Here is a 14,194-nt window from a genome sequence, read left to right on the forward strand (position 1 = left end):
TCTTCCGGTGTCATCGTATCGCTGGTGTTTAATTTTTGTTTATTACCCTGTTTGTCTCAAATTATTACCGTTGACCTTGCTTTGTCATTTTTTACACATCTTTTACTTTAATCATTCCAAGAAACTATGATATTCGGGGACCCTTATTCATATCATAATCTTCAACACAATAGATACGATTTGTGATGCTATCTGGTGTATGTTGTTATCTGAAGTGTGCTGAAGTCTTTATGTCATCTACTGACATAATATTGTTCCTGCAAATCTTTACTTTAATCACATCTTCTGCCACTGTTCAGTAATCTCTTCTCCGCAAAATATTTGTGTGTAATCTCTTCTCGCAAAATATTTGTATCTCATGCTATCAGTTATAAGCTTATTTAAATGCTGAAAACTGTATATTAAATCATTGTCACTTTGAGACATTTTAGTATCGTGTTTCTGTTATAGAATCCTCATGTCAGGCAGTTTATATGTTCATCATCATCTCGATGTTCTTTATACTGATGTTACTTCACTATATATTTCTCATTCACATACTATAGGCAATATTAATCTCCCTTGTTTCTTTCCATGCATCTTTTCATATATCTGATGTTTCTTTTCATGTTACAAATGCACATTGAAGTAACTGTTGTATCATCATCATAGTATCTTCAATAACTGTATAACCACCAATGACGATTGTTCTTCACACCTTTCACATCAATGACAATAATTCCATCAAATACAAACTCCCTTAATCTTGGAGAGATTTACAAGATGTTTGGCAATATGCCTAGACAAATAAAGAAAACAATTCATACCAAGGATCCCAATTTGACATTCAACCAGATGTATGTCAAGCCTCTTGTGACATAAAGGTGGAACACTACAAACACCTCACTTCATATAACAACTTATACTCTAAATCCCAAATGGTATGCACCAAGGACTAGTAGGGTGTCTCCTAATCATGAAAAAGTGAAAGAAATGTTAAAGAAGGCCCTTCAAAAGATGTACAGAACAGAGAAGGCAAATTTACTTTGGACTAGCAGCTTGTTTTGTCAATCTTTGTTGTCCAATGTTAAGCAAGCCAAAAGCGGAGATAAATAGAATTACATTAACTCAATTCAATGCAATTGGATGGTGGACATGACACGGCAAGGATGCATCAAATTTGAAGATGCTTGCCAGTTGCTTCCTTTCACAATTTGTCAATTCCTTTATTGCATAGATATTGTTTCACATCATAGCTCAAAAAATAGACTTAGAAATTTACCAAACATTAAAAACTACACATGTTTTAAAATATTCTTCAAAAGCATGCACATTATTGAATCTATGAAACATATTTCCCTTTATATAAAAATCAAAATTAGCTTCAAAACACATCGTAGACCAAAACGGATGTTAATGCATATGAAATTTAAGTTTCAATATCAATAAAAATTACATATCCCTGAACATACATGGGAAGATTGCATATTAGTATGTGAATAGTTGTGTAAAGACTGCATATAAACATGTGAGCAGTTTGTTACAAATGTAAATGGAAAAATACTTGATTGATTAAATAGAGATCAAAATGATCTATATATACAAAAGGAGAGTCAAATAGAATAGAAACATTCTATTCTAGACTACACCTAAATATTAGAAAGATTCTAAAATTTACAATAAGCTGCAATAGTGAGCATTAAAGATTATTCTAATACCCCCCCCTTAATGCTCAATCTATTTACTACACCAATAGGTCCCCTGAATTTAACAAACTTGTCAGGACCAAGGGGTTTTGTGAAAATATCTGCTGGTTGGTCTGAGGTAGGGACATAGAGTAACTGAATAGATCCATCTTCTACTAACTGTCGGATATAATGGCAATGAAGCTCTATGTGCTTGGTCTGTTCATGAAACACTGGGTTTTTGGCAAGTTTGAGTACTACTTGATTGTCTGAAAACAAAGAAGTTGGACCTGCTTGAGGAATATGCTTATCTGCAAGCATCTGACAGAGCCAAACTGCTTCACAAGTTGCCTTGATAGCTCCTCTATATTCTGCTTCTGTAGAGGAGAGTGCATGTGCCTATTGCTTCTTACTGGTCCAGGTAGCTGCTACAGATCCGATACTGAACACATAGCCAGAAGTAGATTTCTTGTCATCAACTAAGTCGACCCAATCAGAATCGGTGAATCCACTGAGTTGAGGAGTAGTACTCCTTGTGTACACACGTTTTGCTGCAATCCAATGATCAATCTTGGGGTTCGTCATGAACCGTGAGATGTAGCTGACTGCAAAACTGAGATCGAGTCTAGTAGTAAGGTGAATGAGACTACCTACTAGCTGCCTGAAGAGTGTTTCATCTACAGGAGGAGAATCAGATTGTGCAAACAATTTCAAACCAGTCTCCATAGGAGTGGAGGGAGGTTTGCAATCTTGCATTTGAAACCTGTCAAGAAAATTCCTGGCATAGTTGGACTGAGACAAAAAAATACTATTGTCAGTCTGCCAAACCTCAATACCTAAACAATAATGAAGCAATCCGAGATCGATCATATCAAAAGTTCTGCATAGATCCTGTTTGATATCTGAAATCAAATGTTCGGAACTCCCAGTAATGATCAGATCATCCACATAGACAACAAGAAAAAGAATATCATTACCAGAGTGTTTAATATACAGATTATTGTCTAACGGGCTGCATTGAAATCCCTGATTAACCAAGTACTGATCAATCTTTATGTACCAAGCCCAAGGGGCCTATTGAAGACCATAGATGGCCTTTTGGAGTCTACATACTTTTGGTTCTGAACCGGCAACCTTGAAACCTGGGGGCTGCGTCATGTAGACTGCTTCCTGTAATTCACCATTGAAAAAAGCACTCTTTACATCCATCTAATGAACTTTCCAACCATACTGAGCTGCAATAGCAAGAAGAATGCGAATAGTGCTCATCTTGGCTATCGGAGCAAAGGTCTCCTCATAGTCAATGCCTTCGCGCTAGGTGAATCCTCGAGCAACAAGTCTAGCTTTGTATTTGTCTAAGGTACCATCTGCATGGTACTTGACCTTATAGACCCATTTACAGCTAATGAGTTTCTTCCCTGGAGGAAGATCTAAAAGAACCCAGGTGTGATTCTTTTTAAGACTCTGAAGCTCAGCATCCATTGCCTATTCCCATTCTGGAATTCCTTTGGCCTCTGCATATGTCTGGGGCTCAAGGATACTGTGGATGTTGGCCATAAGCGCAACATTAACTGTGTTGTGCTGAATGCTCTTATTTCTGGAGGTTCTACCCTCAATGAGTTCATCAGGACGAAGATCACTAATCGTTTGAGCCCAACATTTTGGCCAAAGGGTTGAGGAGCCAATATCAAATGCTGTCGAAATAGCTAAATGAGGAGCAGAAGTAAGAGCTGTATTATCGGGAAGTGGCTAAGGAGCTATATTATCAGTAGCATCAGATGACTCATATAAAATAGAAGAACCCAAGTCAGAGATTGCTGAAGATTGAATCTCGGAATGCGGTGGGGAGGCAGAGAGCCGAACTGGTCTGAGTTCCTCATCAAACACAACATCACGAATGAAGATTAAACGATCAGTATTTACATCAATCAATCTATAGGCCTTATGTGTGTGATTGTATCCTATAAACATGAGTTTCTGGCTTTTGGAATCCAACTTAGTGCGTTTGGCATCAAGAATCCATACATATGCTAGAGAGCCAAAAACTTTCAAATGGTTGATCCTAGGTTTGCGACCAAACCAGGCTTCCTCAAGAGTTTTATGGTTAACTCCAAGGGTGGGTGATCGATTGAGAAGATAGACAGCTGTGGATACTGCTTCTACCCAATATTTTCTAAGAACATTTCTATGTTCTAGCATAGCCCTAGCCATTTCTGTGATGGTATGGTTTCGACACTCTACAACACCGTTTTGCTGAGGGGTGTGAGGTGTGGTGAACTGACATCTAATGCCATGAGTAGTACAGAAGGCAAAGAAGGCAGAAGAATAGAATTCCCCCCCATTATCGGTCCTAAGAGTACGGATGGAGGAACCAAACTCTTTTTCTACTAGAGCTTTAAACTACTGAAATACAGGAAAAGCATATGATTTTTGCTTAAGAAAATATACCCACATTTTGAAACTGAAATCATCCACAAAGAGTAAGAAGTACCTATTCCCAGTAACAGAAGGAGTATTCATAGGGCCACATACATCAGCGTGGACTAGCTGGAGTACTTTAGATGCCCGCCATGATTCACCATCCTTAAATGCTGTCCTATGTTGCTTCCCTGCTTGGCAAGCTCCGCAAACGCGATGGTTCTAGGTCTGGATATCAGGTAGGCCATGGACTAAATTATCTCGAGCCAATTGTGCTAGATATTGAATGTTCAAGTGACCATATCGCTGATGCCAGAGGCTGCTGAGAGTGGATGATTTGGCGATGAAGGCATGCTCAAGGGAATTGCCTGAATCTACAAGCCTATAATTACCATGATCCTCAAGAACAACAGCAAGTGTAGTGCGAGAAGCACGATCAATAATCGAACACTTATTTCCACTAAAAACGACATCCAACTGAGGGGAGTGCTTTATAATCTGACTAACAGACAAAAGATTATATTTCATGCCATGAACATAACATACATTGAGGAACATGAGTCTTTTTCCTCCGGACTGAATCTGAACATTGCCCTTGCCGACAATATTGTATTCTTCGCTGCCTCCAAAGATTACTGAGTCAGAATAAGGAGTGAATTCAACAAACCAATCACGCTTGTGAGTGAAATGTTAGGAAGCATCGAAATCTATGTACCAAGCAAAAGATTTCACATGATCTACAGGTATGCTAGCCATAAAGGCATGATAGATAGATTCTTTCTGCTCTGAGTGTTGAGCAACATTTGCTTGTCTTTTAATTGACTCTGACTTCTGATGCTGCTGATACAAATGCTCATAATATGTGAATATCTCAAATGGCACAAACTTCGAAGTGATAAAATAAAAGACCCAGAAAAATCGGAGAAGTACAAAGACGAGAGCTCGAAAAACCCAAAAATAATACGCTATCGGAATCCAAATCAGCTGGCTCAAAAATCGAGGCACCCACAAAATTCTGATGAAGACCCATTTGAGATCTCGAAAAACCCACCAAGAATCTGAAAACAAAAAGAAATTCCGAGGTCAGAAGACTAGGGTTTCGAGCAGAATAACAGTCGGCAGCTAGGGAGGTCGAATAAGCAAAGAAATGGCAGATTTGGTATAAAATTGCAATGTTTGCAGTCGGATTTGCAAGATTGGATGATGGCTTCTAAGTGTAGACGCAGGCCGACCAAGATTAAGCCGCGATTTGCAGAGTTCGGCCCCCAAAATCGCGTGTTGCAAAGAAAACGTCCATGTTTTTACAAATTTGAAAAAACGACCTCCAGATTTGAAGAAACGACCTCCAAATTTGTGATTTACAGACTGAGCCATGGGTTTCCAAGAAAAAAACAGCAGAAAACATATCCACGATTTTCCAAGAAAGCCAATAGCTGAAGGCGCGATTTGCACAGAGGATTTAAACCCTAGCCGAAACTCAGATGTGCACAGATAAATTTCTTAAAGAAGTAGAAATTTTGGACGGGCTATAGAGAAATCCTTAAATATAATTTCAAAAAATTTAGCAGATAATTTCGAAAGAAATTATAAATTTTTCGAAAAAATCCTTATAAAGGCTCTGATACCATGTTACAAACGTAAATGGCAGAATACTTGATTGATTAAACAAAGATCAAAATGATCTATATATACAAAAGGAGAGTCGAATAGAATAGAAACATTCTATTCTAGACTACACCTAAATATTAGAAACATTCTAATATTTACAATAAGCTACAATAGTGAGCATTAAAGATTATTCTAAGTTGTGGTGCATTTGCATCTAAATATTGCAAGATTCAAACTGGTTCGTAATTTGAAATTAGCAAGCATTTTTATCATGGGGGATGGTTTCTTGGTCACAATGTTGTTGAAAACCAAGGCAATACAATCACATTTTTTCATTTACAATTGTGGCCATTAGGATACAAGTGTTTTTTCTGAGTAACTGAGAGAAATCATGGGTTTGTAAAGGGGCATTTACAATGGCAGCAAACAAGCTAGAATGAAGGATTTACAGTCACAATTTTCAGGGCAATCATGGGCATCTAAAAGTGCATTCACAATGGCATCAAACAAGCTAGAATAAATGATTTGCAATCATAACTGTCTCTGTCATGGGTAACATATTTTACTACAAACCCATGTCTACTGGAACTATGGTTAATTCAAATTGAATCCCAAGAGCTTGGTGGAACATAGATTTTGTCAAATAAAAATTTGGGCAAACAACAAATCTCTTCCAACACCTACCTCCTTGTTTCATTTGTATGATTCTAAAAAGAAAAATAGATGACCCAGAAAGTGCTGGCTTCAAAATCCTCATCCAAGCCAAAAGAATTAAGATAATTTACAAGGAGCAATTGTGTTGTTATAAATTCCTTATTAAGATTAGAATACAAGAGACTTCACTCTGTTGAAACAGGGAATGGAAATGAAAATATTACCTTGGATCAATTTTGGGATCTGTTACATGCATTGCACTTCCAATTATACGAGATGCAGCACCCTTGAATGTTTTCTCTAATGTCTGCTCCTCTGTTCCATATTTCTGACAACAAAATAGATTCATTAGCCAGTCACTGTGAGTATCTGATAACTCTATACATGGTGCATGGCTCATTGCATTCTTCATTTCTTTCCATGACAAGCCATTAGTTAAAGCCATGAATGAAAAATATTGTTCTAAGTATGGAAATAACGTTTTCATTGTCAGTTGAAAGAAAATCTAGACCAGGGTCAAGTATTTTACCTCCACTGCAATCAGTACTGCATAATAAATATCATGTACAACTGAATCTCTGTCATAATGATCTTTTGGCATTCTTGATTTTGTCATAAAATCTTGCATATTCTGATAGAAATTCCCCTTCTCAAAGTCTCCATATTGTGAACATTCATTGCATAGAGAATTTCCTAATATCATAAGTGCTTCAAAAGGCACACTACTTTTTGAAGTATCTGCCTGTGACAATCCAAAGGTGCCAAAACAAAGAAAGGGGAAAACAAGATAATCACTTTTTGTTTTTTAACCAATCTGTCAAACTAGAACTCAAAATAGATAGATGCACTATCAACTTACTAGGCGTTTGCCAGCCATTTGGGCTGCCGCAACTAACTCATGTTTGTAGCCAGCCATGTATAAAAAGTATATCCGTTGGAAGGCTGCAAGCACAATCCACAAACATATTTTATCTCTTATATATATATATCAGTATCTAAAAGAAAGAAATTACATGATCATCAACAAACTACCAAATGGGTCAATGGGACTCAATGATGAGCTACAGAAAGAATGACATAACGTAGGTATCAACAAATTACCAAATGGCTCAATGGAACTCCAGTGTAAATCAAAATATGGTAGAAAGAAGCTTTGGTAAAATTACCACGGCATGTATAAGAAAGTAAACAGTAAAATTTCAACACAAAGAAGACAGCAGCCGGTACACCAAGCATGGTCAAACTCTAAACCATAAAAGCTAAGTACAACTACAGATAGCCATGTGAGAGAAGAACCCTAACTAAACACAGATCTCAAGAAGATCAATCAGTTATCAGAGATTGTGAATGCAATCTTTCCTTCTCCTAAACAGGTGAAAGACTGTAGGTATGGCTCATCTCTCTAAAAAAATCTGCATCATGGGAAATAAGGTTCCAAGTGACTTTGAAAACAATAAATAGGATATGTCATGTTTACCCAAGAATTAAAAACCAAATTTAGAACAGTAATTGTTAAGAAAAGATAAATGTTCCTACTTGTAATTTATCTGGGAGACCAACTTCAATTGCACTAAAAATGTTAATGGCCTTCAGTGAAACAAATTATTTCTGATGTTCAATTTATTTCATCCTAAAATAAGAATATATTTCTGATCTTCAGTTTATTTCAGTCTTAAATACAATCTTTGATCCATCAAATTTTGTGGGATGATTCACAGGATGCTAGGATACTGAAAAAAGAGTGGGAGGTCGAATTGCTGTGCATGAATAAATTAAGTAATTAAAAAAATATTCATATAACTTACGATGCATCATCTGATATAAAGATGGTTTTGTGTGCACAAAAGCAGACCTAGGAGGAGAGGCGAAATGAAGAACCTTTCATATCTAAGTCATCAATTCATGTACGGTTACAGACACTGGTATGGATACAGGTATGTCTGTGTGTATTATATATTATAAACTTATATTTACATAATAATTTTTAAAATTTATTTTGTTTCAGATTAAAATTAAATTAATATTTGTTTTAAGTTTTATAACACTTTTTCTCAACCCTCTATATCCCTATCTGTATCATTGAGTTTGGAAGGCAAAACCAGTTTGGAAGATCAGCTTGAGAGATTCCTCAGGGGCACCGAATTTGTAAAAGTATACTAGTATGCCAGTCATGTCAAGTCCTTCCTTCTTGGGGAAAATTGACAAAGTGTCTGCAATACACAAAGCAATGGCATCTACAATGAGTCCAACCAGCTTACCACAGTCACCAAATTATGCCAGGAGATCTCTACCTGGTAACACCAGTCACCAATTTTCAGGACACCTTTGTCTTCTATGATCCGACTTTAGGTGTTATTGGGCACTTAGCAGTTCACACACAACACTTTAAATTGATCAATCAAAGATGTTACCAATATATAGAATGTTTGGAAGGGAGGAATGAAAGACCAAAAAGAAGATTGAAGCTTTTAGAACAGATCAGGAGACTGTTGCCAAATCTGGATGCCCAAGCTACACCCAAGACAACCCCAAGGTGAACCCAGACCATACCCTGATCCAGACCGCACTTGGACCCAATTCCAGAGGTCTGGGGTGGAATCCGGTATCTTAGCATCATAGATAAGGTCAAAATTCGAGAGAAATTAGTTGCAGCAATCCTTCATTTTCATGGTCAAAATAATTTAATTTATGAGACAAAAGTAAAGGAATTTCCCATGAAAACCACTCTAAATACATCATTGTGCTTTCTATGATGGATTGACCAAGGAATAGATTAACAATTTCTTCTTTTTACTACAATTTAATTCTATGACACTTCACATTCTCAGTGTTTCTACCAGAAACCTTTGTTTGTGGGATAAATATATTTACATACAAACATACAACTAAAAATTGGTTCTGATTGGTGGAGTGGAGAGACACTCTTTGATTTGAAATAAGTGCAACTTTATTCTTGCAGATTCTGATAGTACTAGAAGTTTTTCTAAATCAAAGTCTTCTTGGAGTATATCATGCTCTTCGACCACCTGTTCAATTTCCTTACCCTGGCTTCATATTCTTGCTTCCTACCACATACTACTGTCTCAAGTAGTTCTTTTACCTCCAAAAATGCCTTTGGGTCTTTTCTGAGAGACCCTCGGTTGCTTCAAATGCAAAGAAGAATTCATCAACCCTTTCCTCCTTTTCCTTGAATTCTGATGACCATATCCCAATCTTTAATCAGTTGCAAACATTTTGATTTCATTTGTTCCAAAGTATTCTTTGATAGCTACAAATCTGTAAGAGTGACCGTACGTTTAATCCCAACATCATTTACTTGACATGAATTGTTTGCCTTCTTCAACCTTAAAGTGGGCTCTTCAATGAGTCTTTTTGTGCAATCCAACTTAATTAGAACTTGCACCTCTTCTTTTTTTTGTTACCAACAACTGCATTTCCATTCAAGTAGCTTTACATGCCTAAATGCAACATTGGCAAAATGATATTTTTGTCTTACTCTTGGCTGCAAATTTTAGCATCTCCCCATTGGAAAGTCTTGGAATTACTTTCATAAACAAGAAGAAAATTGATAAATAGGAGATATTTTCCACAGCAAATCAAATTATAATATTGCTATCAGGATTCAACTGCATATGTTTCGAGTCAAACTCATTGGCCCATGTTTCATGAGTAGTGGTTCCACCTCTTATGAGAATGATGGAACACTTGGCAATCATTGCATCTAGGTAATGCTTGCAAAGGTGAAGCATTTGGCCTTCCGGGGAGGTCGCCCCATCCCAGTGCTACTCCAGCTTACGCACACTTAACTACAAAGTTTCCTCCAAGCTTAAGCCAATTGAACTTGCTACCCCATTTGCTATGTGGGCTTAACCTCAGAGGAAACTCATTGGTTAAGTGTGCTTAAACTGGAGTAGCACTGGAATAGGTGAACTCTTGGGAAGGCCCAACGCTTCACCTAGATGCAAAGAGTGCTAAGCGTTCCATTCATTCTCGTGAGAGATGGGCTCTTGTCAACCACTACTCATGAAACATGGGTCAATGAGTTCGACTCAAAAACTACACAACTAAATATTGATAACAATATCATAGTAAGAGGAAGATTACTTGTACATGCCACATGACTAACTGAGATTCCTATTCCTTTGTGAAAAAGGTCAGCATACCCAAGCCGATGTGATTCTAATGCTCAGATTCTTTACTTAATTTATCTGTCCAAGAAAGGTACTGGATAATAAAATTTGGACTTTCTTCCATGGGGAACTGCACCATTGATTGCTAAACATTAAGGTTTTGGCTATTGCATTTCTCTCTAGCATGTTGGAGACTGCTAATGATAATGATTCTGTGAATATTGTTGAATACCATATCATGCTGCCTTGAGTTTGAGTTCCAAACATTAAAAACTATGTTGCTTGCCATATGCAGGTCCCCCACCACCTATGTTTCTTGCTGTCGACACAATCTTTTCTTCAAAGTTGGACTTATGCTCCCTAATTTGATGAATCTTATGTTCATCCGTGGAGAAATGGTGTGGCAATTTATCCAGGTGCAAGGTATGTCACATCTGTTATGAACAATGATATCAAATTTCATCACAAACTTCAAAACTGCTTCTTACATTGCATATGCCTTTCAACTACCATTTAGGTGCACTTGTATTAGCAGACACATATGTATTCTCTTCAGATCAATTAGATATCCACGAAGGACAAGAAAATTGGCCTAGTGAAACTCAATGAGTTTATTTACCTCTATAATCTTCTGTTTTTCCATTATATACTGACCACAGATCCTAGACAACAAATAAATATCCTATTGTCGTCACTGATGGCCAAGTATGGAATGAGCAGGTTGCATCCTCTGCAAATATGAGTTGCAGAAATAGCCTGGCTACCAGGACCCCCCTTCTTGTTGCATAGTTAATAGTGCATCTCAGTCAAAGGATCTATTTATCTTGTACTGTAGGTAGTATTCTTAATTCTTCTTCCATGCCTAATGCATTTTCCTGATGACTAGATTGCTAGAAAGACATAACCTCAAGTGCATCTATGATGTTATTGGCTCCATCAGATTTTAGATTGTACCTGTTAGATTTTAAGTGGGCTAACCTTTTCTGATTCTTGAGGAATAGAAAGATAAAACATTCCGTCTGGAAAGCTCAAGACTGTGTGCTTTGTAATGGAAAGGTGATCGTCTGGACTCTGCACCATCCTAAATTAAAAACAAAAGCTTTCAAGCTTTAGGTTCCTTACCTTCCTTCTGCTTCTTCTCGTACTCTTGCAACGTTTGATCTTTGCTTCTTATTGACATGCAATTTCTCTGAGGAAACTGAAGAATACAAGGGTTTTTTGGCAAATGTTGATTGCTCGTGTTGCACAGTTTGATTTTCTCTGATTAGCCTCCAAACTCAGTGCCAAAAAGAATTCAAATATTTGGAAAACTGGCTAATAATTTTCACCCATAAGTGCAGACATAGAAGGAAGTCCCTTTAATTGTAAATAACCTAGCATTCAAAGAGAGCCGTGGAATCAATGCATTGCAGGAAGAATTTGTCCACACCTCTAGCGATTGTTTGAAAAGCTGTTCTAGCATTACATTGTCTTAAAAGCTTCTGAAGTATAGATGCAAATTGTAGAGGGATGGTGGCACACTGTCACTTAAAATACGAAGAAAATGGATACTTTAAAAAAGAAGGAAAAAAAGATTAAGGATCTTCAATTCCAGCACACACTGTTCAATGCCCAAGCAATAATGAGGATCCTTCAAACGCAGAAGCATCCACAAGAGTCCCAATTGATCAAAAACACTAATCAATCATAATGTGCAGATTAATCGAATTCCAAAACATCTGGAAAATTTTACAATTACAACACAAAGGATATAACATACTGACAGAACAAGATAAGCATCCATCGTATTCAACAATCATCACAACACACATTCATCAAATAAACCAAAACACCAATGACGAGCATTAATCCACCATAAGCACTCCCGGTGTAGATGCCTTTGAAGGCTCAATTTATCTTGATCTTAGTCATAAGGTTAGGCCATATATATGAAAAAGACCACATGCTCTCACAAAAAGCGTCTCATATGCGCAAGAGTTGTGTTGGCTAGGGTGTGACCTAACAAATGACCTTTTAAAATAAATCAGAAAAACAAAACATCCAGAATGATCTATATTGATGACGCTCTCAAAAACCCAAATCATTAACATCAATCACACTTTCAAAAATATCTGCCTAAATTCGCAATCCAAACAGGCAGGCCGTTGATTGCATTAGTGTGTTGAAACTAGGGTGGCACAGTTGCAGCAGCCACCCGGGTTTAAAGCCTGCTGGATCAGTGCCTGCTCGTGGGCTGCATGCTTCCGCTGAGCTACCCTGAGTTGCATGCTTGGACCCCATGATCGATGTGGAATGGAATCTTTCTTGTGCTTTATTGAAGCTAAAGGACCATTCGTTTTCTCAAATTCACAGTTCAATAAAATCCAGGACTACCATCACTTGAGTTTGAGCTGGTAAAGCTTAGGGCTCTACCACCCCATAATCAACATCCCACTAAAAAACGGTATTATATTCAATACAAAATTTCGAAATTAAGCATAGATCAACATAAGTAGTATTTTTGTTGGGTGGAGTGTTTTTTTGGGTTGAAGCGGCGAGGAGCAGGATTCGCCCACCAACCAATCCATCATGATTATCTAGTATTTTCGTTATCAAAACCAAAAAGAAAAAGTACGCACCTTGAAATATAAGATCTTCAGGGCTGACACCCCTCTGCTTGATCTCATTCAACACATCAGTCTCGTGCTTTGAAGAATAGGCTTTCTTTGTCTTGTTAATTCCACTGGAAATGCTGGACAAACCATTCCTGGTGGCGTTAAACAGCAACCCAACTCCTTTCTTCGCAACTGCTGCATTCATCGTCGCGGATTTCTACTCTTCCTAGACAGATCTACTCTTCTTAAAATCAGACAAAATGAAAAAACACTATCACTCTCATCATCACAATACTGTGATTCCTATGTGGAATATTATATAGTTTTAACAGCGTAAGTCAGACTCTTCATAGAATCTCCATACCCATTTTATATACTTCTTTGTATAACAAAAAAAGAGAGCGCAGATGATTCTGATACGAAAGGACAGAATGCATATAATATAACGTTGGAGGAAATAATATAAACCTTGATGAATTGCTAAAAGCGTGCCCGAATAAATCTAAAGTTGGATTTATTTATTTGATTTTTAAAGCTGGCCAGAATGTAATTTTTATCCCTGAAGCATGCGAATGATTCGTCAACATTAAGTAAACTCATTAATTTAAAAACAAAACGAAGAAGTAAACTCAGAGTCGACTTCATCATTGTTAGAAATTTCACTTTTATCGAATGATATGGTACGTAAGTTGCATCTCAAAGAAACCAATTATTATTTATTAAGTATTGTTGTAGCTAACCTATCCACGTAAAGAGTAGTTCAACTCACATATGGATGACTGGGGAGAATTTATTTGTATGCATTTCATCCACATAACATTTGAAAGAAACCTTTGGTCATTTTAGTGGATAATACATATTTAATTATTTTATATATTCTTAGTTTGGAGTCTTATTGAAGGGGGCTTCCTTTTAAATGAAGCAAAAGTGCTTGCTATTTTTTTAGGGAATATTTTAAAGCTAGCGGTCCCATGATTTATGCTGCTCAAAATTTTAACTCCGAAATTTAAAAAATGTATGCATTAAAAAAAAATTGAAAATTTTAGTTCCCTTAATTAAAATTCTAATATTTAGATTATTGACAAGTGGAAAGAAACGTTCCTAAGTTGGTGGGGCTATTTCCAAC

General features: G+C 37.0%; 1 protein-coding gene across 1 annotated transcript in view; it reads right to left on the reverse strand.

The window, feature by feature from the left end:
• LOC149559074 (uncharacterized) overlaps positions 1 to 13,755 on the reverse strand; it is a 64,821-nt gene extending 51,066 nt beyond the window's left edge. Inside the window, exons 1-4 of the mRNA XM_089833028.1 lie at positions 13,093 to 13,755; positions 7,204 to 7,286; positions 6,874 to 7,086; positions 6,569 to 6,672 (exon numbers count right to left, since the gene is read on the reverse strand). Of these exons, the coding sequence (XP_089689154.1) occupies positions 6,569 to 6,672; positions 6,874 to 7,086; positions 7,204 to 7,286; positions 13,093 to 13,273 (581 nt within the window). The 5' untranslated portion in view covers positions 13,274 to 13,755. The remainder of the gene's footprint in view (positions 1 to 6,568; positions 6,673 to 6,873; positions 7,087 to 7,203; positions 7,287 to 13,092) is intronic.
• Positions 13,756 to 14,194: the final 439 nt, after the last annotated feature.

This window comes from Cupressus sempervirens, chromosome 5 (genome assembly GCF_028749045.1).
Source record: "Cupressus sempervirens isolate cs-2001-9-10 chromosome 5, ASM2874904v1, whole genome shotgun sequence".
NCBI lineage: Eukaryota > Viridiplantae > Streptophyta > Pinopsida > Cupressales > Cupressaceae > Cupressus > Cupressus sempervirens.